The sequence below is a fragment of the Hippopotamus amphibius genome, chromosome 5 (assembly GCF_030028045.1).
Source record: "Hippopotamus amphibius kiboko isolate mHipAmp2 chromosome 5, mHipAmp2.hap2, whole genome shotgun sequence".
Taxonomy (NCBI): Eukaryota; Metazoa; Chordata; class Mammalia; order Artiodactyla; family Hippopotamidae; genus Hippopotamus; species Hippopotamus amphibius.
In genome coordinates this window covers 163867383-163888065 of record NC_080190.1, presented here as the reverse complement: position 1 = coordinate 163888065, position 20683 = coordinate 163867383, and the positions used below count along the sequence as shown (strand labels likewise).

The 20683-nt window shown below is 42.3% G+C and overlaps 1 protein-coding gene and 1 non-coding gene across 8 annotated transcripts in view; one reads left to right on the top strand and one right to left on the bottom strand.

The window, feature by feature from the left end:
- Positions 1 to 20683, top strand: part of ASAP1 (ArfGAP with SH3 domain, ankyrin repeat and PH domain 1) — a 346314-nt gene that overhangs the window by 211716 nt on the left and 113915 nt on the right. For all 7 annotated transcript variants that reach the window (XR_009053673.1, XM_057734380.1, XM_057734376.1 and 4 more), the window contains one exon: positions 13493 to 13638. Coding sequence is in view for 6 of the 7 variants with exons in the window: in XM_057734380.1 (XP_057590363.1) it covers positions 13493 to 13638 (146 nt within the window). In the remaining variant the exon portion in view is untranslated. The remainder of the gene's footprint in view (positions 1 to 13492; positions 13639 to 20683) is intronic.
- LOC130854672 (U6 spliceosomal RNA) lies at positions 17477 to 17580 on the bottom strand. Its single transcript, XR_009054121.1, has one exon. It is a non-coding gene; the product is annotated as a U6 spliceosomal RNA (small nuclear RNA).

The window sequence follows — 20683 nt, the reverse complement described above, 5'->3', positions numbered from 1 at the left end:
ACAGTTAAATTGCTGGTGATCCCTGTCACCCTGATCCTATAAAAGGCTTTCTTAGGGTGAGTTTATTTTAGTTTCGCTCATAGTCCTAGGATACAGCCCTTAGTCCTGCTCCATGTGCCATGCTCCTAGGCATGATCGCTGGGACTTCAGCCCAGAGTGTTTACGAAGCCCTGCTAACTTTGTGGGACTTGAATTCCATACTTTTCTCAGCATTGGGAAGTGGCTGAAACCTGCTCAGCTCTAAGATCTTGTTTTCTGCCAGGAGTATCATTCATGCATGTGCAGTTCCGGGTGAGCCAGGGATTTGAAGGGAGAGTAGATACAGATGTGCAGGCCCTCCTTTCTCTGACTTCCTCCTTTCTAAGATCCCCCCACGCAATTTCCAGCTGCTAACACAATCCTGAACTCTGACCTCTGACACTGTAGCTCTGTAAAATGCCACTTTCTGCTGGAGTTCTTCTCCCTGCCTAGCATGGACTGAAGTCTGCCCTCAGGAGAAAAGCCAGTAAAAGATGCTCTTTCCCAGAGTGGTTCCCTTCCTGGAAGGGTAATACCCCTACCTGTTTCTTCATGCCTTTGCTTGCTCTCCAGTGGCTTCAGTTTTTTTTTATTATTATTTTGTCCATCATTTATCAATGTTCCTGACAGGAGCATTAGCCTAGTACAAGTTACTCTGTCAAATTATCAACTGCAGGCCTTTAATTATAAAATCTATATATGAGTAATTTATTTATTAAGCATTTGTTGAGCATATAGCTGGAAGGGGTTGACAGAACACTCTTGGCTCACAGGTGGTTACTGTGTTTTAGGGCAATTGAACTTATATAAATAAATAATAGATGACAGTATATGATGACAAGTGACTTAAGAGAGGTCTACACCTTCAACTGAGGTTGGTGGAGTTGAAAGTTGGCGCTTCATTTATCCAGTCAAAACTATTTATTAAGTGCCAGAGAGGTGAGTGGGTACTAGGATGAACAGGATACGTAGTGATTTCTTCACTCTTGAACTTACAGTTTATCGCAAAGTAAAATATATTTACCTACAGTCACACTTTATTAGAGGTTAGATTTTAAAGTCTGCATGAATGGAAAGTAACCCACGGGATCAGAATAAGCCTTGGAAATCCTTGGATGGACTGTAAAGTACACTGAAAATATAACTCACGTGGTGTTTTTACCTACTATCGGCATTCCTTTAGGAGCCGTGGTATTTCACACACACACACACACACACACACACACACACACACACACACACAGTCTTTAAGCCAGTCACCCTTAGCCCAGGAAGAGGTACCCCCTGCGAGCAGGTGAAGAGCACGCTGGCGTGAGTCTTTCTGCCCCAGGGACACATGCTCATTGAGTGGAATGCCCCCCCCCCGTCCCCAACCTTGTTCTTTCGAATCGGCTAAGTTAAATCTCATCCATTAAAGTCCTTCTCACTAACCCTGTTTACTGTTTAAGGATTCAGGTTAGTGACTGTGTATAGTTTCTTTGCAGGACCACCTTTCTCCTTTGAACAGACCCTCCCTGACCACTGCAGTTAAGATTCTGCGGTCTGCCTATACCTTGCCGCCTCTTATTGCAAACTGTGTTTTGACCACTTGGACGGTTTATATCTCATCAAATTCAGATGGTTTTTTTCTTGTATAAAGATACTTCACTTAAACTGTCACAGAGTCTGGAGGAAGGCCAGGGTCTTTGGTTTTATTTCTGTGTGTGGTATTTTCCCCAGGTGTGCTCAAACCTTCCCTTTTTTGTACACACTCTCCCGACCACCTGGGGTATCACACGTGAAGCAGCTCCATCATGGTTCTTCACGTTACACAGCACCTTACGGCAGCCATGCTCTCTGATAACCTCCAGAAAGCTGTCGTCCATGAGTTTAATTCCAGTTGTGGTTTGGGAGTGGACGAGAATTCTAAAGTGTCTGTTTCCAGGACTAGAGGGACTTTGCAGTTCAGTCTTTAGCCCAGAAAGATAACTGCGTATTGATTTTTCTGATACCCTATTTGGGTATGGAAATCAAGCAAGTTGCTATTGATTCTGAAGTGTTTTTCATTGATGATCGATCCTGTAAGGCAGAACACTCAGCGACTGTCGGAGGCTGACTTCTCATGGACGGTTTGTCAGTTGCATTCACAGACAACAAAAGGGTATTCTTGCATGTCGCAGATAATCTATCTAACATACACTTTTTCTCTGTGGAGAATTGCAAGGGGCTGCTACTTTGATTTTTGTGTGTGTGTGTGTGGCTTTTTCTATTTGATTTTTTTTTCCACTGTGTGGAAGTATAGTGTATATTAACATGTTTGCTGTAGAGGATTCAAATGAGCTAAAAGAAGAAAATACTAATTGGTCATGTTTCTTTCTAAACTTTTTTTGTTCTCAATCACAAATGGCACATTTAGGTGGCACCCGGCACACGTGTTAATTCTGCAGCCCTCCTCGTGCTTGTCTGCCCTCAGGGCGATGCCTTTTCCAGGAGTTCTGAGATGGAGAGAATGGTGTTGCTTGCTTGCTGCTGTACTGTGTGCACAGTGAGGAGTGGGAGGGGAATGCTGAAAGAGCAGCAGCCCCAGGGCAGGAGAGCTGGGATGTGCCCAGGCTAGAAGTAGCTGCACGTTTCTTAGCCAGTGCCTTCTTTTCTCAGGACTTCATTTTATTATCTGTGAAACACAGAAGATTATCTGTACCATGTCTGTGTATGAGTTAGTGGTTATAAAATGAGATGAAGATTCTTTTGCAGCCTAAGATGCACAGTATGTACCCTGAGGGGGGCAGTTCATGGGACCCAACAACTTTTCTCCAGCGGCTGAAACCAGAGGCCAGCCCGGCCCTCTTGATCTCTTCTGCATGTGGGCTGTTGCCCTCCCTCCAGTTCACTGGACTCTGCACTCATTGAGGGCAAGAAGCTTTGTCCTTGGATTCAGCTAACATTTCCTCTGTGATTCTGAACATTCTGGGGTCATAGATCCCTTTATAATCTGAGAAAAACAGATCTTCTCCTGAATTAAAAAGAAAAAAAAAATTTGCAAGGCAGAATTTTTCAGTCAGTTTTAGGGGCTTTTAGAGCCCCTAAATGCCACATAATTTACTAACCAAGATGCTAAAGCTCAGAACAACTAAGGGATGTACCCAAGGCCACACACGTAATGACCTAAATAATCTTTGTATCTCATTGTGGGTACTTGATGAAAGCTTATGAATTAATAGTAAAATGTGGAGCTATACTTTTTTCTTGGAGCCATATTTTTAAAGTACTTTTTTTTTTAATTAGGTTGTTTTACCATGTTGTGTTCATTTCTACTGTACAGCAAAGTGGAGTTCCCTGTGCTATATAGCAGGTTCTCATTAGTTTTCTATTTTATATGTATTAGTGTATAAAAGTACATCTTTTTGTAAGAAAACTTGGCTCCATTGGATGATGGGCACTCATGCCATGGAAGACTTGAGTAGGAGAGGAACTGCTTGTCTCCTTTCTGGCTTTTTTAGGGACCAGATCTAAAACAACCTCAGGAGCCATCAACAAGCCAAAGTGTGGTGTGTATTTGACCTGGCAGTTAGGAAGCCTGAATAATGGAGCCAGAGAGAGAACATTTCTGCTTCTGCTGTAATGGAGTGATGCTCAAGTGCCATTTAAATGCTGAGTAATGGCCGCTTGGAACTCCGCAGGCATCTTTTCTTGGGGCTCTGTTCATTAATGGATTTCTCAGTGCGGCGGAAATGGGAGTGTGCACGGCTGAGTTTCCAGATAACACCCCAGGGGCTGGGGCAGATTCTTGCAGAAGCTTGGCTAGAACTTTGCAAGAACAAATCCAGATTCAAAATGACCTTGAGAAATCAGAGGAATGAATCATCCAAAGTGGTATGGAGAAAGGCAGTTAAAAAAAAAAATGTGCAGAGGGCTTTCTCCCTCCAAGGACGTTGCCTTTAATCTTAACAATAGACCAGTGCAGGGAGTGGGAGTGGGAACAGACTGGGAAACGGAGGCCCAGGGATGTGAAATAACGGCTCATAATCAAGTAGATGCTGTGTCTCAGAAAATACAGACTCTGGACTCGAAATCCAGCCCTCGTCCCCCAGTAACATGGTGTCTTGTACGATTAAAACAGGTTGTTTCCAGGGTCACAGGGTAGGTGTTGTTGGCTTTATGTATTGGTGTGGCGAAAGCGATCTGAGCCCCAGTATGACAGCAAACAAGAATGGAGGGGGCAGTGCTTTTAAACTTCACCTTCCTGATTCTAGACCGAAGATGGTGAGCTCTGGAGAGGCCCAAGGCCCTGTGTTAGTCTCTTCTTAACTCCTGGGTAGTTGATGGTGCCTTGATGGTAGGCCGTTTACCTCTTGCCTGGAATGCACTTTACCCCAAGTCTGCTTGTTAACCAACTTTTTATTCTTTGGCTCGCTGCTCAGTTACCGTCTTTTATGAAACCTAACCTGCTCCATCCAAGTTTTGCCGTGTGTTCATTTATTTATCAGATATTGAATGGGCGCCTACAACAGGCCATGTTAAATAAGCAATGTATTTTCATACCACAGAGAGGAAATAAAGTTAGAACTCTTCCTCACACCACATGAATATCTCCATTGCTGATGGATTGAGTATTTAAATATTAAAAAGAAAATAAAACTGAACTATTACTAGAAGGTTTAGGACATACTTTAAGTAACAACCCTTTCTGCTGCGTGAACAAGTACATTGCATTGGATTAAAGTCTTAGATGTTTAGAAGAAATACTGAACATTAGAAAGGTTTAGGAGTAGAAGCAAAGCAGGAAACCCAAAAGTCTTGTAAATAAAGACTGGTGTATTTGACTACATGAAATTTCAAAAGTTTATGGCAAAGGATGCCATATAGAAAGTTAAAAGACAAATGGGAGAAAGTATTTGTGACAAATATTACAAAAGATTGCCATCCCTTCAGCAAGATAGTCTTCTTATGAATAGACAGGGAGAAGATAAGCAGTGCATAAACGGGCAGAAAAGGAAATGTGAATGGAGAATAAGTACAAAAAGACACTCAGGCTTACTGTAGTCAAGTTTTTCACATCCATGCGGCAGGAATTAAAAAGAATAATGACATATATGTGCTGCTGAGTTTCTAGAGAAGTAGACCCTTTCGTATTTGCATTGCTGTTGGGGATGTGACTTGCTACAACCAACCTCTTCGAAAGGAATATGGCAATATTAATTAAAATTTGAAATATACGTCCTATCCCTCATCAATTCTGCTTTTGTGAATATATCCTTCCAGACATAAAGTAACAGCACATGAGAGCTTGTGTATAAGAATATTAATTGCAGCATTGTTTTTTTGGTGGCAAAAACTGGAAGTGTCTCAGTGAGGGGAATAGTTAGATGAATTGTGATAGAATTTATTATGGAAGATAATCACAATTAAAATAGATTTAATTGTATTGAATTTCTCGATCTTTATTCAGTAGGAAAAAAGCAAGCCGTGGGGTCTTACACATTTGGTTTTTGTTTTTTTTTTAAGTGAGAAAACGGAAGAAAATCCTTTTTCGTGTGTATTTTTTGTGTGAGAAAAGTGTACATTATAGATTATTAACTTTGTTTATTTCAAGGAGATGATTGGAGAAGAGGAAAGATAGTCATTTTTATCTTTATATGTCTCTGTAGTAGTGTATGAATTATTTTTGTAATTTTAAAAACAAATGGAATTAAATTTGTGCAAGTGTGATTTGTGCTACAAAGTATGTGTAGGCTAAAATAAAAGAATTCTTCACCTCCCCCTCTATACCAGCACTGTGATTTATGACATGTATTACATGGCTTTATTATTACAGTTATAGTTCATTGTTTTTTCATCCCTGGCACATGGCCCATGCTGAGTCTTTTTTAAAGGAAGAAAGAAGACTTGTTCCAGGAGAATTCACTGCATGCAATGAGCATTTTACTGAGCACTAACTATGTGCCTGGCTCAATGCTGGGAAATGGGTGTACAACAACAGATTACATAAAGCTGGGAACCCAGGCATTGCAAGAGATTGAGAGTGAATGACAAGCTTACCTGGGAGGTCACACTTGTATTTGACCTTGAAAGAGGCAGGTTAGGCCTGGAATTGTGATAGAGCTTGGTGGACTGGGAACTTGGGCTAGGTTGTATAACTATGGTATAATAATACATGTATTCAAGCTGTCCTCCTGATGATTTTTCTAAGATCATGAAGGTAAACTGATAAACACAAGCTGCTCTGGACTCTTGGCATGGAAGAGGAATGAGTCTTGCTTTGGAGTGAGGGATGGTACCTCCCACTGCATAAAACCCAGAGTAAGCAAGACACAAGATAAGGCACATTATAGGCTTTTTTCATCCATTTCACATAATAACTCTATCAGGAGGTATTACTGCAGTTAAGCAGTCAAAGACGATATAGAAATTATCCTAGATCCACAGCTGGTAAATGGAAGACCTAGAATTTGGTCCATAGTTGTCTTACGTATCTTGGAACCCTCCAAAAAATACCTTCATATTTGGATTCTCTTTGTCCATCACATTAGAACTTCAGCCTTCGGTCTCAGGGTAAATGAAAGTAGTAAAAGCAAAGATATTTTCAGGGACTTGTGGTGTATCTTCTGGGTGTTATCTATCACAGTTCACATATGAAGTTGAGGCCCAGAAAAGTTAGGTACCTTTTCTGAGGTCACACATGACCAGGCAGGACCAGAGGGAGATTCAGACCCAGGTCTCTGCGCCACCCGGGACTGTGTCCGGCCACCGGGTGATGCCTCCGTGAACATTAGGTTGTGGTGGCCAAGGCTGGGGCTGCTCTCGAGGAGGGTTTTATTATGAGTGCCTTCCAGGCCTTATGCTCATTGAATAGAAATAATCCTCTGTGGTTTTCTGGTGTTCTCTGTTGTTACTGCTGCTACTGTTTTCCCCAAAGAGCTTTCACGTTAATTATAATATCTTTACCTCTTAGTAGTCAGCCTCCAGGAGTAGGCTGGGTGGGTATTATTAGACCTGTTTTCTAGATGAAATTAAAGCCCCTAAGAGCCTTAGTTGCCTGACTAGGTTCGCACAGTAGAGGCTGGAACTAAGAGCTAGATTTTCAGGTCCCTCCATCACTTGACATCTGGCTCAAATCAGAAAATGTCTAGGGGCTCCAGCATTTAGCCCAACCTATTGGTTAAGAGCACAGGCTCTAGGGAATTCCCTGGCAGTCCAGTGGTTGGGACGCAGCTCTCTCACTGCCGGGCCCCTGGGTTTGATCCCTGGTTGGGGAACTAAGATCTCCTAAGCCACATGATCAAAAAAAGCGCAGACTCTGTAGTCAGCGAAGTCATCACCACTTACTAGCTGTGTGACCTGGGGCTACTTATGTAACCTCCCTACACCAGTTTCTGCGTATATAAAAAGGGGGTAATGTTAACGTGTTCTTGTGAGCATTGAATTCTTAGGAGAAATACCTAGAACAGTTCCTGGCACGTGAAGTCATCAAAAAAATTATCTATAATAATTAATTATTATTATTACAATTAATAACTTAGCAATTATTGTTATAATAATTATATCATTGTCATTGTTATGGGCCAGGTGGTCTGTCTTGCTCCCCTTTCTTTCTTGGTATTTATCTTGCAGGCTTTCATGTAGTAGATTCCAAGTAGGCATTCACACCGCACACTCCAACATCCGTGATGGTCTTTCCTGAGTCTGTCAGTGGAAAATGGTGGGGTTTGGAGTCAAACGAAGCTGGATCCTAACCTGGCTTCACCGTTGAGTTTCCCTTTTCTTATCTGTAAAACAACTGCCTTGGATTCACTGTGACGGGTCCCACTTACAGTGACAGAGAATCAAAGGTGGGGTTGGTGGGCCAGTCGGGGAGGGTTTGTGGAAGTTTCGCAGTTTGTGTGAAGTCTAGCAGGGTGACAGTCAGGCAAACACCCCTCAGAAGGTCTTTTTAATCATCACTGTGCTTCTGGAAATTCTGGGGGGAGCCTCATTGTATTTTTCCCAGTTCCCAAATATACAATTGGGAATTGTATATTTCCCAGTATTTATAATAGTTCTTTACAAATAATTCAACATTTGTAAAGATACTGAATTTTAATGTATTCCCAAGGCACTTGTTATTGCCAGCCGTTAGGAATGTAGACTCTGAGTGCGAGCATTGATTTCAGAGATTGTTGGAAGCCCCTGCCACCCGGCCCAGGATGGGCAGCGTGCTGTTGTCACCATCATTGTTGTCCTTGTCATTGTAGAATTTTTTTTTTTCTTTTTGGCTGCATGGGTCTCCAGTGCTACACATGGGCTTTCTCTAGTTGCGGCGAGCGGGGGCTCCTCTTCATTGTGGTGCATGTGCTTCTCAGTGCAGTGACTTCTCTTGTTGCAGAGCATGGGCTCTAGGCTCACGGGCCCAGTTAGTTGTGGCTCAAGGGCTCTAGAGCCCAGGCTTAGCAGTTGTGGCACACGGGCTTAGTTGCTCCGAGCCATGTGGGATCTTCCCGGACCAGGGATGGAGAACCCACGTCCCCTCCAGTGGCAGGCGAATTCTTAACCACTGCACCACCAGGAAAGTCCCCATCATCGAAATTTATTGAGACTATCTATTAGGAAAAGGTGAAGTTGCTGAATTAGTGCACCACAAAGTGTCAGTGACAGACGTGGAATTGGAACCTGGGTCTATCTCACTTTTAAGATACGGGGGAAAGTCCTCAGCTCTGAGATTAAAAAGCCCTCATTTAAATTCCCTTATTTATGAGCTGTATGGCCTTGGACACGTTTTTTGTATCTACACAATGAGGATGATAACAGTACTTATCTCATAGACTTATTAATAAGAGTGATTGAAGTATTGTATGTAAAGTGCTTCATGCAGTAACTGGCATATACGGAATGCTCAACAAACTAGCTATTATCACTATGACGACTGGAGTAAGAAATCACTACCTAGGTATTGCTGTGGGGACTAAATGTTGGGATGTACGTAAAGGCCCTTTCAGGCTGTGTGGAACGTATGAGGTGATTAGTACGTTAGTCATGTCTCTGAAGAAACGCCAGCAGTTGAAATCCTGACTAAGTGGCCCTTTCTGGTTCAGTTGGTAAAACTGTATCATTTTGTTCTTTTATCAGAATTGAAAGGAGTCACCTAACTCTTCCTGTCTTAACTCTGCAACAGTAACCTGCATGCCAGAAGCTCCCTACAAATATTGGGAAAGCGTGGATCTCTGTAATGGCTGCATCAGATTTCTCAGCCTGTTTTTTTTCTTTGCTTTTACTCAGTCTCTGTCTTCACCTGCTTCTCTCAGCCCCTACTTTACCAGCTCCCCAGAGTCATGTAGCCCTTGGGTACAGCAAACATCTTAGAATAGCTTACCCTGCTCTCTGAAGTGTCCTGAGCGGATGAGGCCATCTTCTGCCTCCTGAGTCCCACGTGTGCCTGTGCGGTGCGCCCCCAGGCAGAGCCCTTTATCTCCCCTCCTTCCCTAAACCCCTGAATTTACCTTCCCTTCAAGTTGCTTACTCAGCTCTATAATCTGTCCCTCCCCTCTGCCTCTGCCTCCGCCTCCACCAGAATCCTGTCTCCTTGCCCTCCCTGCCTGTTGAAAACCTGCTTGGCAGACCCTTAATTTTGTACAAAGGGATGCGTGTGGTTATATAATCTTTCGGGTGAACTGTCATTGTTAGCTTTATAACATGGTATGTAAAAAGGTAGTTAAAATATATGAGACGTATGTTCCTATGTTGTTTGAAACACATCTCTATGTTATAAGTAATCGTGGTTGTAGGGGTAATGTTAGCTGATCTTTTAGGGGCACATGCCACACGCCAGGCACTGTTCTAAGCACCTTATATTTAATTCCCATAATTTCTACCCTCAATAGAATTAGTGATATTATTCCAAGACCCGGCTCACTAAATTAGCTGTTATATTTTAAAATGTGCAACTACAGTAGGAAATTTTATGTACGTGTGTATATATAAACGTGATCAATATATATACATACACATGCTTATGTGTATATACATGGTTATTCAGTTGTGGAATTAGCAAAACATTAAAACATACAGGACTCACGATCCAGCCTATACTTATCCAGTCTCACCTTCTGCCTCTCTCACACCACATTTTATGTGCCATCTGCCCAATGAGCATAATTCTTCCCTCGCAGAGTCCTGGTGAGGGTTAAATAGGGTATTGTGAAAAACATTTGGGTCAGAGAAGGTTCTCAACCAGCTTCCTGTGGCCTCTCTCCCTGCCTTGGCCAAGTTCATCTTATTTTTTGATGAATCTGTCATCCCTCATAAACTGAGAGTTTCTCATAATACTTTCTAATCCCTGCTTGGAAATCCAAATTCAGGATAATGGCTGTGTCTATGGAGGCAGAGAAGAGACTGCGATTGGGTAGCAGATGGGAGAGAGAGGAAATGTTCTGCAGTGTTTTATTTCTTAACTGGTCAGTGGGTACATGGGTATTTATTAACTATAAAGATTTTGATATACCATTTGAAACATTTTGTAATCTCCAGCAAACAAACACAAAGCCTACCCCTTAGGTTTTTTTTTTTTTTTAAATAAATTTATTTATGTGTTTATTAGCTGCATTGGGTCTTCATTGCCGCACGCAGGCTTTCTCTAGTTGCGGTGAATGGAGGCTACTCGTCATTGTGGTGCATGGGCTTCTCATTGCAGTGGCTTCTCTTATTGCGGAGCACAGGCTCTAGGCACATGGGCTTCAGTAGTTGTGGCACACAGGCTCAATAGTTGTGGCACACAGGCTTAGTTACTCGGAGGCATGTGGGATCTTCCTGGAGCAGGGCTTGAACCCATGTCCCCTGCATTGGCAGGCAGGTTCTTAACCACTGCACCACCTAGGAAGTCCCTACCCCTTAGGTTTTACCACCAAATCCTTCTCTTGAGAGCAGCTGAAATGAACAGGCAGCTGAACCCCTTTCTTGCTGGCCTCCAGAAGAAGGAAAGGGTTCAGGCGGAGTGGGATTCTCCAGGGCAATGTGAGGCCCTTTGGCCTCAGACAGGAGGTATTGGGGCAGCTCTGGCTTACAAGGGAGATCAGATGTGTGCATCCTGTCTGTGCAGCTGATGTGGCCTTTCTTTTGTGTTTCTCTGATCCGCTTCTCAGAGTGAACCTAGGCAGTAACCAGAGCTGCATTTTATCTTTTTTTAATATCTCAGCCCGAAATGCTGACATCCATTGTTGGCATCATGCATTTTTAATGTGGTGATGATTAGAAGGCTGCTAAGGCCTCGTTTCATTTCACTGGATGCTGGGACACTGGTTACCTTTGCCTTATTTCGACTTCTTCCTGGGACATTGCCCAGTCCAGGCTCATACTGTTGTTCCCATTGCAGTTATGGAGGGTGTGTTTGAGATTGAAATATTTTTAAATTATTTATTGTTCAATTATTGAACAATCTAGGAGGCTTAAGAAGTGAATGCTTCTTAAATTCCTGAAAGGGAAATCGACGAATCCAAGTCAACAGCTCAGTAAAGCTAGTTTCATAATCCCAGTGCACTGAAACACATGCAGTGGTGCTTGTTGGGTGGGGATGCAGAGGTGAGCCAGAGGGAACCCTGCCTCTCGTGTCCGGTGGCAGGGAAAGAGCTGAACTTACACAAATATGATGTGATGGAAAACACAGCAGTAGAGGTATAGAGAATTACGGTCAAGGAAAGATCATGGCCAACTAAGGGGATGCTTTAAAAAGAAAGAGCTGTTGTTTGAAATAAGCCTTTAAAGATGATTTTGATAGATATTTTTTGTTCATTTATTCATTTAATAAATACTACACGTCTTCTGTGGACCTCTGTAATGCTTCCCCGTACTCCACCACAGAGGAAGAGAGATGTGCTGAGCTGAGCACGGGCATCTGAAATGCTTCCATGTGAAGGCGGTACACACCACCTCCACTCACATTTCCTTGGTCAGTGCCTTGTTCCTTCAGGGTATGGGGACGTGCAGTATCCCTTTCCATAGGCCTGCAAGAGTTGGGAAGCTGGATATGCATGAATAGCAGTGTCTGCCACGAGAGTCACGGGATGAGACGCACAATTTTCCAGGATCACACGGGGTCCTGAATGGGGAAAGGACTGTAGGGGAGCAAGAGCTGCAGCAAAGGAACTTCTGCAGGAAGGTTTGCAGTGATGGAGGCGAGAGATGATGTTGGATAAGGTTGATAGTCACGGGGGTGGCAAGACATCAGATTTCAGTTATATTTTTAAAGTTAGAGGCCAGTGGATTGCATCTGGGGTATGAGAAAGAAAAATCAGATATGACTTGATGGGTTTCAGCCTGAACAACTCTTAAGAATGTATTTGCCATTAACCCACTGAGATAAAGGGGGCTGCAGAAAAAAGAGAATTTGGGGCAGAACATCAAGGTTTGTTTTTAGCAAGTTAAGATTGGACATAGCCATCGGGCATCCTAGTGGAGATGCTGAACAGACACTTGATGTATGTCTGCATTCAGGGTTGGATCTGGGCTGGGATATCAGTTGGGGAGTTGTCAGCTGATAGAAGTTACTTAAAGCTGTGAGATTGGGTGAGATCCCACGAGAGTGAGCATCAATATGGAAGAACAAAGACCCAAAGAGAGGCCAGGGCTTTCCAACAGGGAGGGGTCAGGGAGATGAAGAACCAGCAAAGATGATGGAGAGGAACGGCTGTGAGTTGGGAGAACAGTCAAGAGAGTGTGACATCCTGGAGGCCAAATAGAGAACATGTATCAAGGAGGGAATTATTATTACTTACAGGGCATTCACTTTGTTGAGAAACTTTTATATATTTGGTATCAACTCATCAGCCCCACAGTCTCGTAAGGTAAATATCGGTCTCCATCTCATAGATCAGAAAACCAAAGCTCAGAGTGGGGAAGTTTATTCACAAATATTGTATTAAGACCTCTCATGTGCCAGCAAGGTTAGTAGCCGTGGAAGTTAAAAAAAAACTTAAAAGGTAGCAAGCTCATGGGTAGTGAAACCAATCTTGAAATCTAGATCTGTCTGAGTGACACCTGCACATTTTGCACCAAGAGATGATGTGTGCAAAAGCATTGTACAGATTCTGTTCCTCAGACCTGGGTCTTAGACAGAAGTAAAGGAAATTAAGGTTAATTGCAGAGAAGGAAACGTGTTAGAACACATGGATTTTTCTTCTGCATTCCAAAGTTGATTTTCTAAGAAGGATTTTCTCCATGTTTCCTCACCATCGTAGTTTCTTAATTGCTTGAAAATGTGGTGATAATTTGACCCCTCAACCTATGGTGAGTCTGTGGATTAGTTGGGATATAAATGAACTCAATGCTCTGATAGAAAAAGGGGAAACCACCTTTGATAGAGTGAGTGAGAGCACTCCGCACATTGCTAACCACCTTGCAGACATGTTCAATAAAGAATTGATGCAGTTTCTTTGCTTTCCTTTTGAGTTTCTAGTGATCAGTCAATGTTCAGAGTAACTTGTCCTTGTGGCAAATAATAGCTAAGACTCCTCTTTCTTCTTCTTTTCAGATCATGTACAAAATGAAGAAAACTATGCACAAGTTCTTGATAAGTTTGGGAGTAATTTTTTAAGTCGAGACAACCCAGATCTCGGCACCGCCTTTGTCAAGTTTTCTACTCTCACAAAGGAACTGTCCACACTGCTGAAAAATCTGGTAAGCCATTTCATAAAAGATTTTTTTTTAAATACAGCCCAGTCAAAGTATAAGAAGATCATAAAGAGAACAGTGTAATAATCCTCTCCCCAGCTCTTGATCCTGGTGGCCAAAAAATAAAAATAAAAAGCTTCTGTAGTCCTTAGTATGGAGTCACATTTAAGGAAAATGTCCTTCTGAAATGCCTAGAATTTGTACCTCTGGCCCAACGGATAGTAGGGTAGGTTTTTTGAATCTGGGAGGAACTGGTTAACCTGAACTCTCTTCCACATTCTCCCATCATTTTGCTTTTGTGTTTGTTTACATAAGTTTTAGTAACTCTTGCCTTTTAATTAGTTCAAAGAGTGATGATATTTTTGTGTCAAACATACATGTCATCCTTCATGTGTGTGAAGACCAGCAGGCATTTCAGTCCCTGATTTACAAATATTTAACCTCTCCCAACTCCCCATATCTTTTTAACACCCTCCCAAGAAAAAAAGATTTTAAGATTTGGGGAATCTGTGGTTTCAGAAGTAGATGATGACAAGAAGAATCCCTAAAAATCCGAGACACTGGAGCTGCTGACCTAGGAGCAAACACAGAGTAGAGGTGGGGGGACCCCTTTGCCAGGTAGTGTTGTCTGGGTGTCTCCAAATTGTGCCCAGCACCCTCCTTCACCCTCACACTGTGCTAATTCCAAGAGAGGTTCATTCTGTGTAGCACAACCACCACACTTGTGTGTGAGTTAATTTAATCAAGTCCTTTCTTCTGCTAAGTTCCAGGAGAGGAACAGTGGAAGGTTGAAAGATGCCAAAGGAAAATATACCATACTTTCTTTGGCTCCTTCTGGAAAAGGAGCTGTTTTCTGCTTTTCCTCTCCCCAGTCTCTCAGCATTGCATCTTTGGCTCATTTAAAGATCCAGAACTCAAACTTACGATGTCTTGACCGTGGGTCAGTTACTCATATCAAACAGGCGTCGGTGGTCTTATGTGCAACTCGTGTCGCAAACCTGCTTGGTACAAATGGCTAGCTTCCTACTATGGACACACCCTACTGGACAATAAAGGCCTCTTTTCTGTAGTAAATTAAGCTGATTATTTGACCAATCAGAATATTCCTTTTTTTTCCTTATCCCACTAGATAAATATATGTATGTGTCTGTCTTCCTGACAATTTAATTCAAATTGATAGTTTATGCCACTGAATTAGTCTTACACAGTGACAGCTAATCTTAAAGAAATTAAAGGTTGAAAATAGAAATATGACTTCTTTTCAGAAACTCAGAGAAAGGATGGTATTTAACTTAGGGCCTATATGTTCCTACACTTTGGGGTTTGTTTGACAAACCCATGATATTTCTGTAAATCTCAGATCATTTGAATCTCTTTTGATTCAGGTGAGGCCTTCCCATTTCTCCTTCCTCTGGGTACTGCCTGCCTTTTTGCGGATGGCGTTGCTTAAAGGAAGGAAAAGAAGTGAAAGAAGACTGACAGTTCCCTTCGGTAATAACTGGTTAGGGAGGAAGTTCTGTTTTCCCTGAGATGGGCATGTTCGCAGGAATATCTTGCTAACTTTCAGTTTCCAGGAGACCAAATGTATGTGGCATAAGTCAGTAGCCATCACTTTCACTTTTCCTGGGCCAGTCCATCTCCACACTTCCCTACCCTGTAGGTTCCCTTCAGCGCAGGGATACGTGTGTGGATTTAATGCCGTCCGTACAAGTCAGTGGCCATTCGAGCATCAGTCGTTGTCTGCATTTGCTTAGCTCTGTACAGAAACAACCAGTAGTTACTGAACGCTTTGAGGAACCTGGGCAGCGGGCTTTGTGTGGATTTCTCAGTTAACAATTCACAACAGCCCAGCACTGGTCATGCCTTTAATCGGCACGAGGAAACGGAAGCACGTTGAGATTCTGTCTGCGACTTGTTCAGGCGTGCTGTTAGTGAGGAGACATGAACTCTGCTTTCCAGCCTGCTCCGCACTGCCTGGCGCCTCATGCTTTGGTGGTCGTCTTTCCCTAAACAGATCCCGAGCTGTCGGCCTCCTCCTTCCAAAAGTCAAAGAAAGAGAAGAAATTGCTGGAAGATTTCATTCAATTAATTTAAAACAAAACAAAGTCATCTTCCCTTAGAAGAAGGTGGTGGCAGGGATTCCCCTGGTGGCCTAGTGGTTAGGATTCCGGGCTTTCACTGCTGTGATCTGGGTTCATTCCCTGGCTGGGGAACTGAGATCCCGCGAGTGGCGTGGCGTGGCCAAAAAAAGAGAAGGTGGTGGCATTTCCAGTGAGGGAGCAGAGAGAAGACTCAGCGTGTACTGTAGCTGGTTACGAAGGGAACACTATTCTGCTCGGATAAAGTCAGTCCCGGGAGTTTGTACAACCCAACAACAGTGAACAGCCTGCTGCTTCCCTTTTTTGGTTTTGCCCGGAAAGGGAAGAGCAAACCAGGAAGGTTGAAGGGGCCCCGCCCTGGAGCAGAGGATGCAGAGGAAGCCAAGCCCCTCAGTGAGGGAGGGGTTTCGGGGTGGGTTGCAGCACCTTCCGGGCCCCAGATGAGTTTGGGGGAGCACGCCTCCCCGACTCTGTTTTTCTCTCAGGAGATTCCTGAAAATCCTATTCTCTTAGGCTAGTGAAGGCTGGAAACACTGAGTAATAATGGATACAGTTGAAATTTAGAAAGTAAGATAAAAGAAGGTACTTTGGTCTTTTTTAGACTTCCGAAATTGTATCCTCAGTTCAACCAGCAAATGCCCAAATGTCTGTTGTGTTGAGGTCTACGGTCAATCCTGAAAAATGTCATTTTCTAATTAAGATATTGCTTACAAAGGGTATTTTAATAGTTTATATTAAAATGTTATTTATTTTTATGGAGGAAAGGAAAGGGTCGGTTTTGGGGTCAGGTCTAGTGTCCTGCTTTAGACTCACTCTAAGTAGGGAAAACTTTCATTAGCTGTGTTACTTTTTAAGCACTCAGTATTCTAACCTCTTACTAACAGCTTCTAACTAACAGTATTCTAACCTCTAACTAACAGCTTCTAACCTCTAACTAACAGACGTCTGAGGATGTCTGAGGACCGCAGACAGGTTTAAAGTAACTTGCTTTTCTTACTGCCCGTGCCCTCCACATACTAGAAAATGGTTTTTATAAAAAGGTCTTTTACCTTACAATGTAGGATGGGAGAGGCCGTGCAGTGTGGTTGGAGGAGTATAGATTTTGGTTGCAATCAGGCTTGGACTCCGAGCTCCCAGCTTTCTAGCCTAAAGCAAACCACTTCACATCTCTACTGCTAAGTGATTTCTTTATCTGTAAAAAGAAGTTACAGTATCTGGTTTTTGGTAGTGATGGGACTTGACCGAGATCCTGGAAGTAAATTGCCAAGCACAGTACCTGACCTATGGAATTTGCTTAACAACACAAGTTTTTGTTATGACTTACATCTTCTCACCTGGTCGTCATGGCAGCCCCAGTGTAGTGGCAGGTGTGGGTCGTCATATCCCATTTTACAAACACGTGCATCAAGTCTTCAAAAAATAACATGCCTGGGAAGCAGTGGAACTAGGGCTTGAGCTCAGGTTCCTGACTGATCACACTCACGTGGATTCAGCGGTGCTGCCCCCACGAATCACAAAGTCGTGACATTGCCTTTCTAGACTGTGGGTGCTCACAGCCCTTCTGACAGGATGACTGGAACCTGTACCAGTGATCATCCCACTCCTGTTTCTCATTAACTTGCAAAGTACTTTCTCCTCTGCTTTTTCCCATTGGTTTCCCACATTAGTGAATTACATATATTATATTGGAAGAGTCTTAGCCACTAGTCCTCAAACTTCTCGGTGTTAGGACCCAAATCTTTTTTTTTAATATGGAACGCTTCACGAATTTGCATGTCATCCTTGCACAGGGACCCTGCTAATCTCTGTATCATTCCAGTTTTAGTATATGTGCTGCCAAAGTGAGCACAGGACCCCAATCCTAAAGATGATTGAGGACCCCAACGAATTTGTGTTTATGTAGACTATTTCAATCCATGTTTACTATCTTAGAACTTAAAACTGAGGAATTTTTTAATGTATTCATTTTGTTGCAATATGTTGTTTTAGTTGAAGTAGACAAAAAAAATCACAGTCTCATGCAGGTCTATATATTGGAAAGATAGAAAAGTACTTTAAGAGCCTTTTCAGGTAATTATCAATATTTTTCTTTGATACTATGTCAAAACATGATGGTGATTCCTTAAAAGTTAGTGGCAGTAAGAATCTGAAACCATGTAAATTAACTTTAAGGATTTGGAAACTGTCAAGCTCATGGTGACAGATGTTTTCCAAAATTTTAACTTTTCTCTGAAAGCTCCAATCATTAGCAGCAAGTGCTGTCACTTGTTTACCTCGTAGTGACGAGTAATTCATTTTCAAGAAAATGTTTGCCAAATACCCAAGCCTCGATACTACAGTTTGTCGGTCACTCTTTCAAGGAAAAAAGTTGTGTTCCACTAGAAAACTAACAAAACCAGCTAGTTCAGCTTCCAGCTTGAAAAACTGCATGCATGTGTTTTCTCAAGATAACCATCGTATTTTTGCATGCCTTGGGAGTTCTTTACTTCCTCTACGCATCCTATTTCATCAAACAGAGTATTAAAAAGATATACTCAAGAGTTGGTATGCAATAAAATCAGTCGTTTCTACTGTTTCATGGTGGACTTTCTTAAATGAAAATAGCCTTTTATTTTATTTTTTTACTGTAAGAGCATGACCATGAGGGATAGAGTGACTACAGTTTGTGGCAACGCCTCACATCACACGGAGGCACCAGCAGTTTCACCTCCATTATTTTTCAGTGCAAGTGACAGTGAAAAAGTCAGATAAAACTTCTTAGTGTTATTATGAAAATGCTTTCGACCTTGGGGACCTTGAGAACCACTGACATCAGAAATCAAAGGCTTTGTTATGAGTCCAGCCCTGCTGAGTGGGTTCACTAGAACTTATAAGCATGAATTTCCTCACTGGGAGAATGGGGGAAAGTACCTCCCTTCCTACCCTATTGCTTGTGTAAGAATCAGATCCTACGACCTTGATACCTCAGAAACCTTGTAAACTGCAAAGTCCTTGATCTCACACAGTGGATTGTTACCATCTAACATGGTTACCATCTAACATTAACTACATTAATATTAATACAACTGTGGCATTCATGGCCACTGCAGGGGCTTTATTTATGTATTTTTTTTCTGATTATAAAAAGAAACACCTGTCTAGTTGGGAAATTTTAGAATTCAAAGAGAAAATTGCAGGTTCTCTTTTACATCCTCCTTACCCTGAGATAGCCTTCAGTGATGTTTCGTGTTTGTCTTTCTGGGCCTCTTTTTCTGCACTTTTCCCCTCAGATAGCTGAAATCCCATGTCCTAAGCAACTTTGTGTTTCTGTGAATTTCGCTTAGTGTTGACGTTACAGCTTATGCAGTTTTCCCGGTCGGGACCGAGTTATTCATGAGAAGTTTGAGAGACTGTGACCCTCCAAAGAGCCCCCCTCTGATGGATTCCTCATCCCTGGCAGTTCAGCCCTCATCCCTTCCCTGTTCACATCTGCGTGCTGGGAATCCAGATGTTGGGGCAGGAATAGGATCAGGGACTTGCCTGTCCAGTGGGAACTACTTTAGTACCTACAGGAAGGTCTTTTGTCTCTTACTTTTGTATTCTTTCTACCACTGTCAGCTTTTTTTTTAAATAAATTTATTTATTTTATTGGTTGCATTGGGTCTTCGTTGCTGTGTACAGGCTTTCTGTGGTTGCAGAGCATGGACTCAGTAGTTGTGACTCACAGGCGCAGAGCGCAGGCTCAGTAGTTGTGGTGCACGGGCTTGGTTGCTCCGCAGCATGTGGGATCTTCCCGGAGCAGGGCTCTACCCCATGTCCCCTGCCTTGGCAGGCGGATTCTTAACCACTGTGCCACCAGGGAAGCCCCACTGTTGGCTTTTGACGTCTTAAAGTGAAAACAAAAAGTTCCATTAAACAGTGACTTTTAACAAGATAACCTTTCCTTTTAGGTATTTTTCTGACTTAAGTCTAAGTCATCCAAAATTAGAGAGAACAGGGGTTGGAGGTGGGGGCAAGGGTGTGACTATAAAGGAGGAACCCAAGGGAGTTCCTCTGTGTTGACAGAACAGTTCTCTGTCTTGACTGTGGTGTAGTTGTACCTATACATGTATCTATACATGTGGTAAAATGTCCTAGAAATATACGCAGAGATGTACCAAAAAATAAGTGCATGCAAAAACTGGTGAAATTCAGGTAAGATCTGTAGCCTGGTTGATCATCTTGTGCCAGCGTTAGTTTCTGGGTTTTGATAATGTGGTTTATAGTACACGTGACATATTACTATTGGGAGAAGCGGGTTGATGGGTGCTAGGAACCTCTTTGTACTATTTTTGCAACTTTTTGTGAGTCTAGTTTTTTTTTCAAAATAATAAGGTTAATAAAAATGTAAATTATCAGATTCTAGTCAGGGAGAGAAAGTTGGAAAAAGCCTTTAATAATATAGCTATTGTTGGGGAAGTCTTTAATAATATAGCTACTGTTGGGAAAAGTCTTTAGTAATATAGCTATTGTTGTATAACAATTTCAGAATAAAACAAATGCACAGACCAAAAACCAAACTCTCACCTCTCTACTCTTCCTTTAGACCACTTCCTACTTCCTTTTAACTGTTACAGGTTTTCTAAACCAGTCTTTCTCTGTCTTTTGAATTTTTCCCTCTAGTTAAACACCTCTGTGTGGTCACTATTCTCAGAAGTGGTTAGCTATTTCCTCCCAGAAGTGAGTCCGTTCATCATGTTTGAATATGTCTGGGGAATGCTGCCTCTTAGTGGTGAGAGGCCAGAGAAATGTAGACATGATCTATTTTGTTGATGTTTTTAAAATGTTTGTGGTGAGATTTTAAGTGTGTGGGCTTTTCTATGAATTATCTTTTGTAGGTTTGGTTCATAATCTGCTTAGTAGATAGTAGCATTTTTTAAAAATTGTGAGAAATACTTCTTTAGTTGATTTACCAGTCTCTCTGGACTCATCCT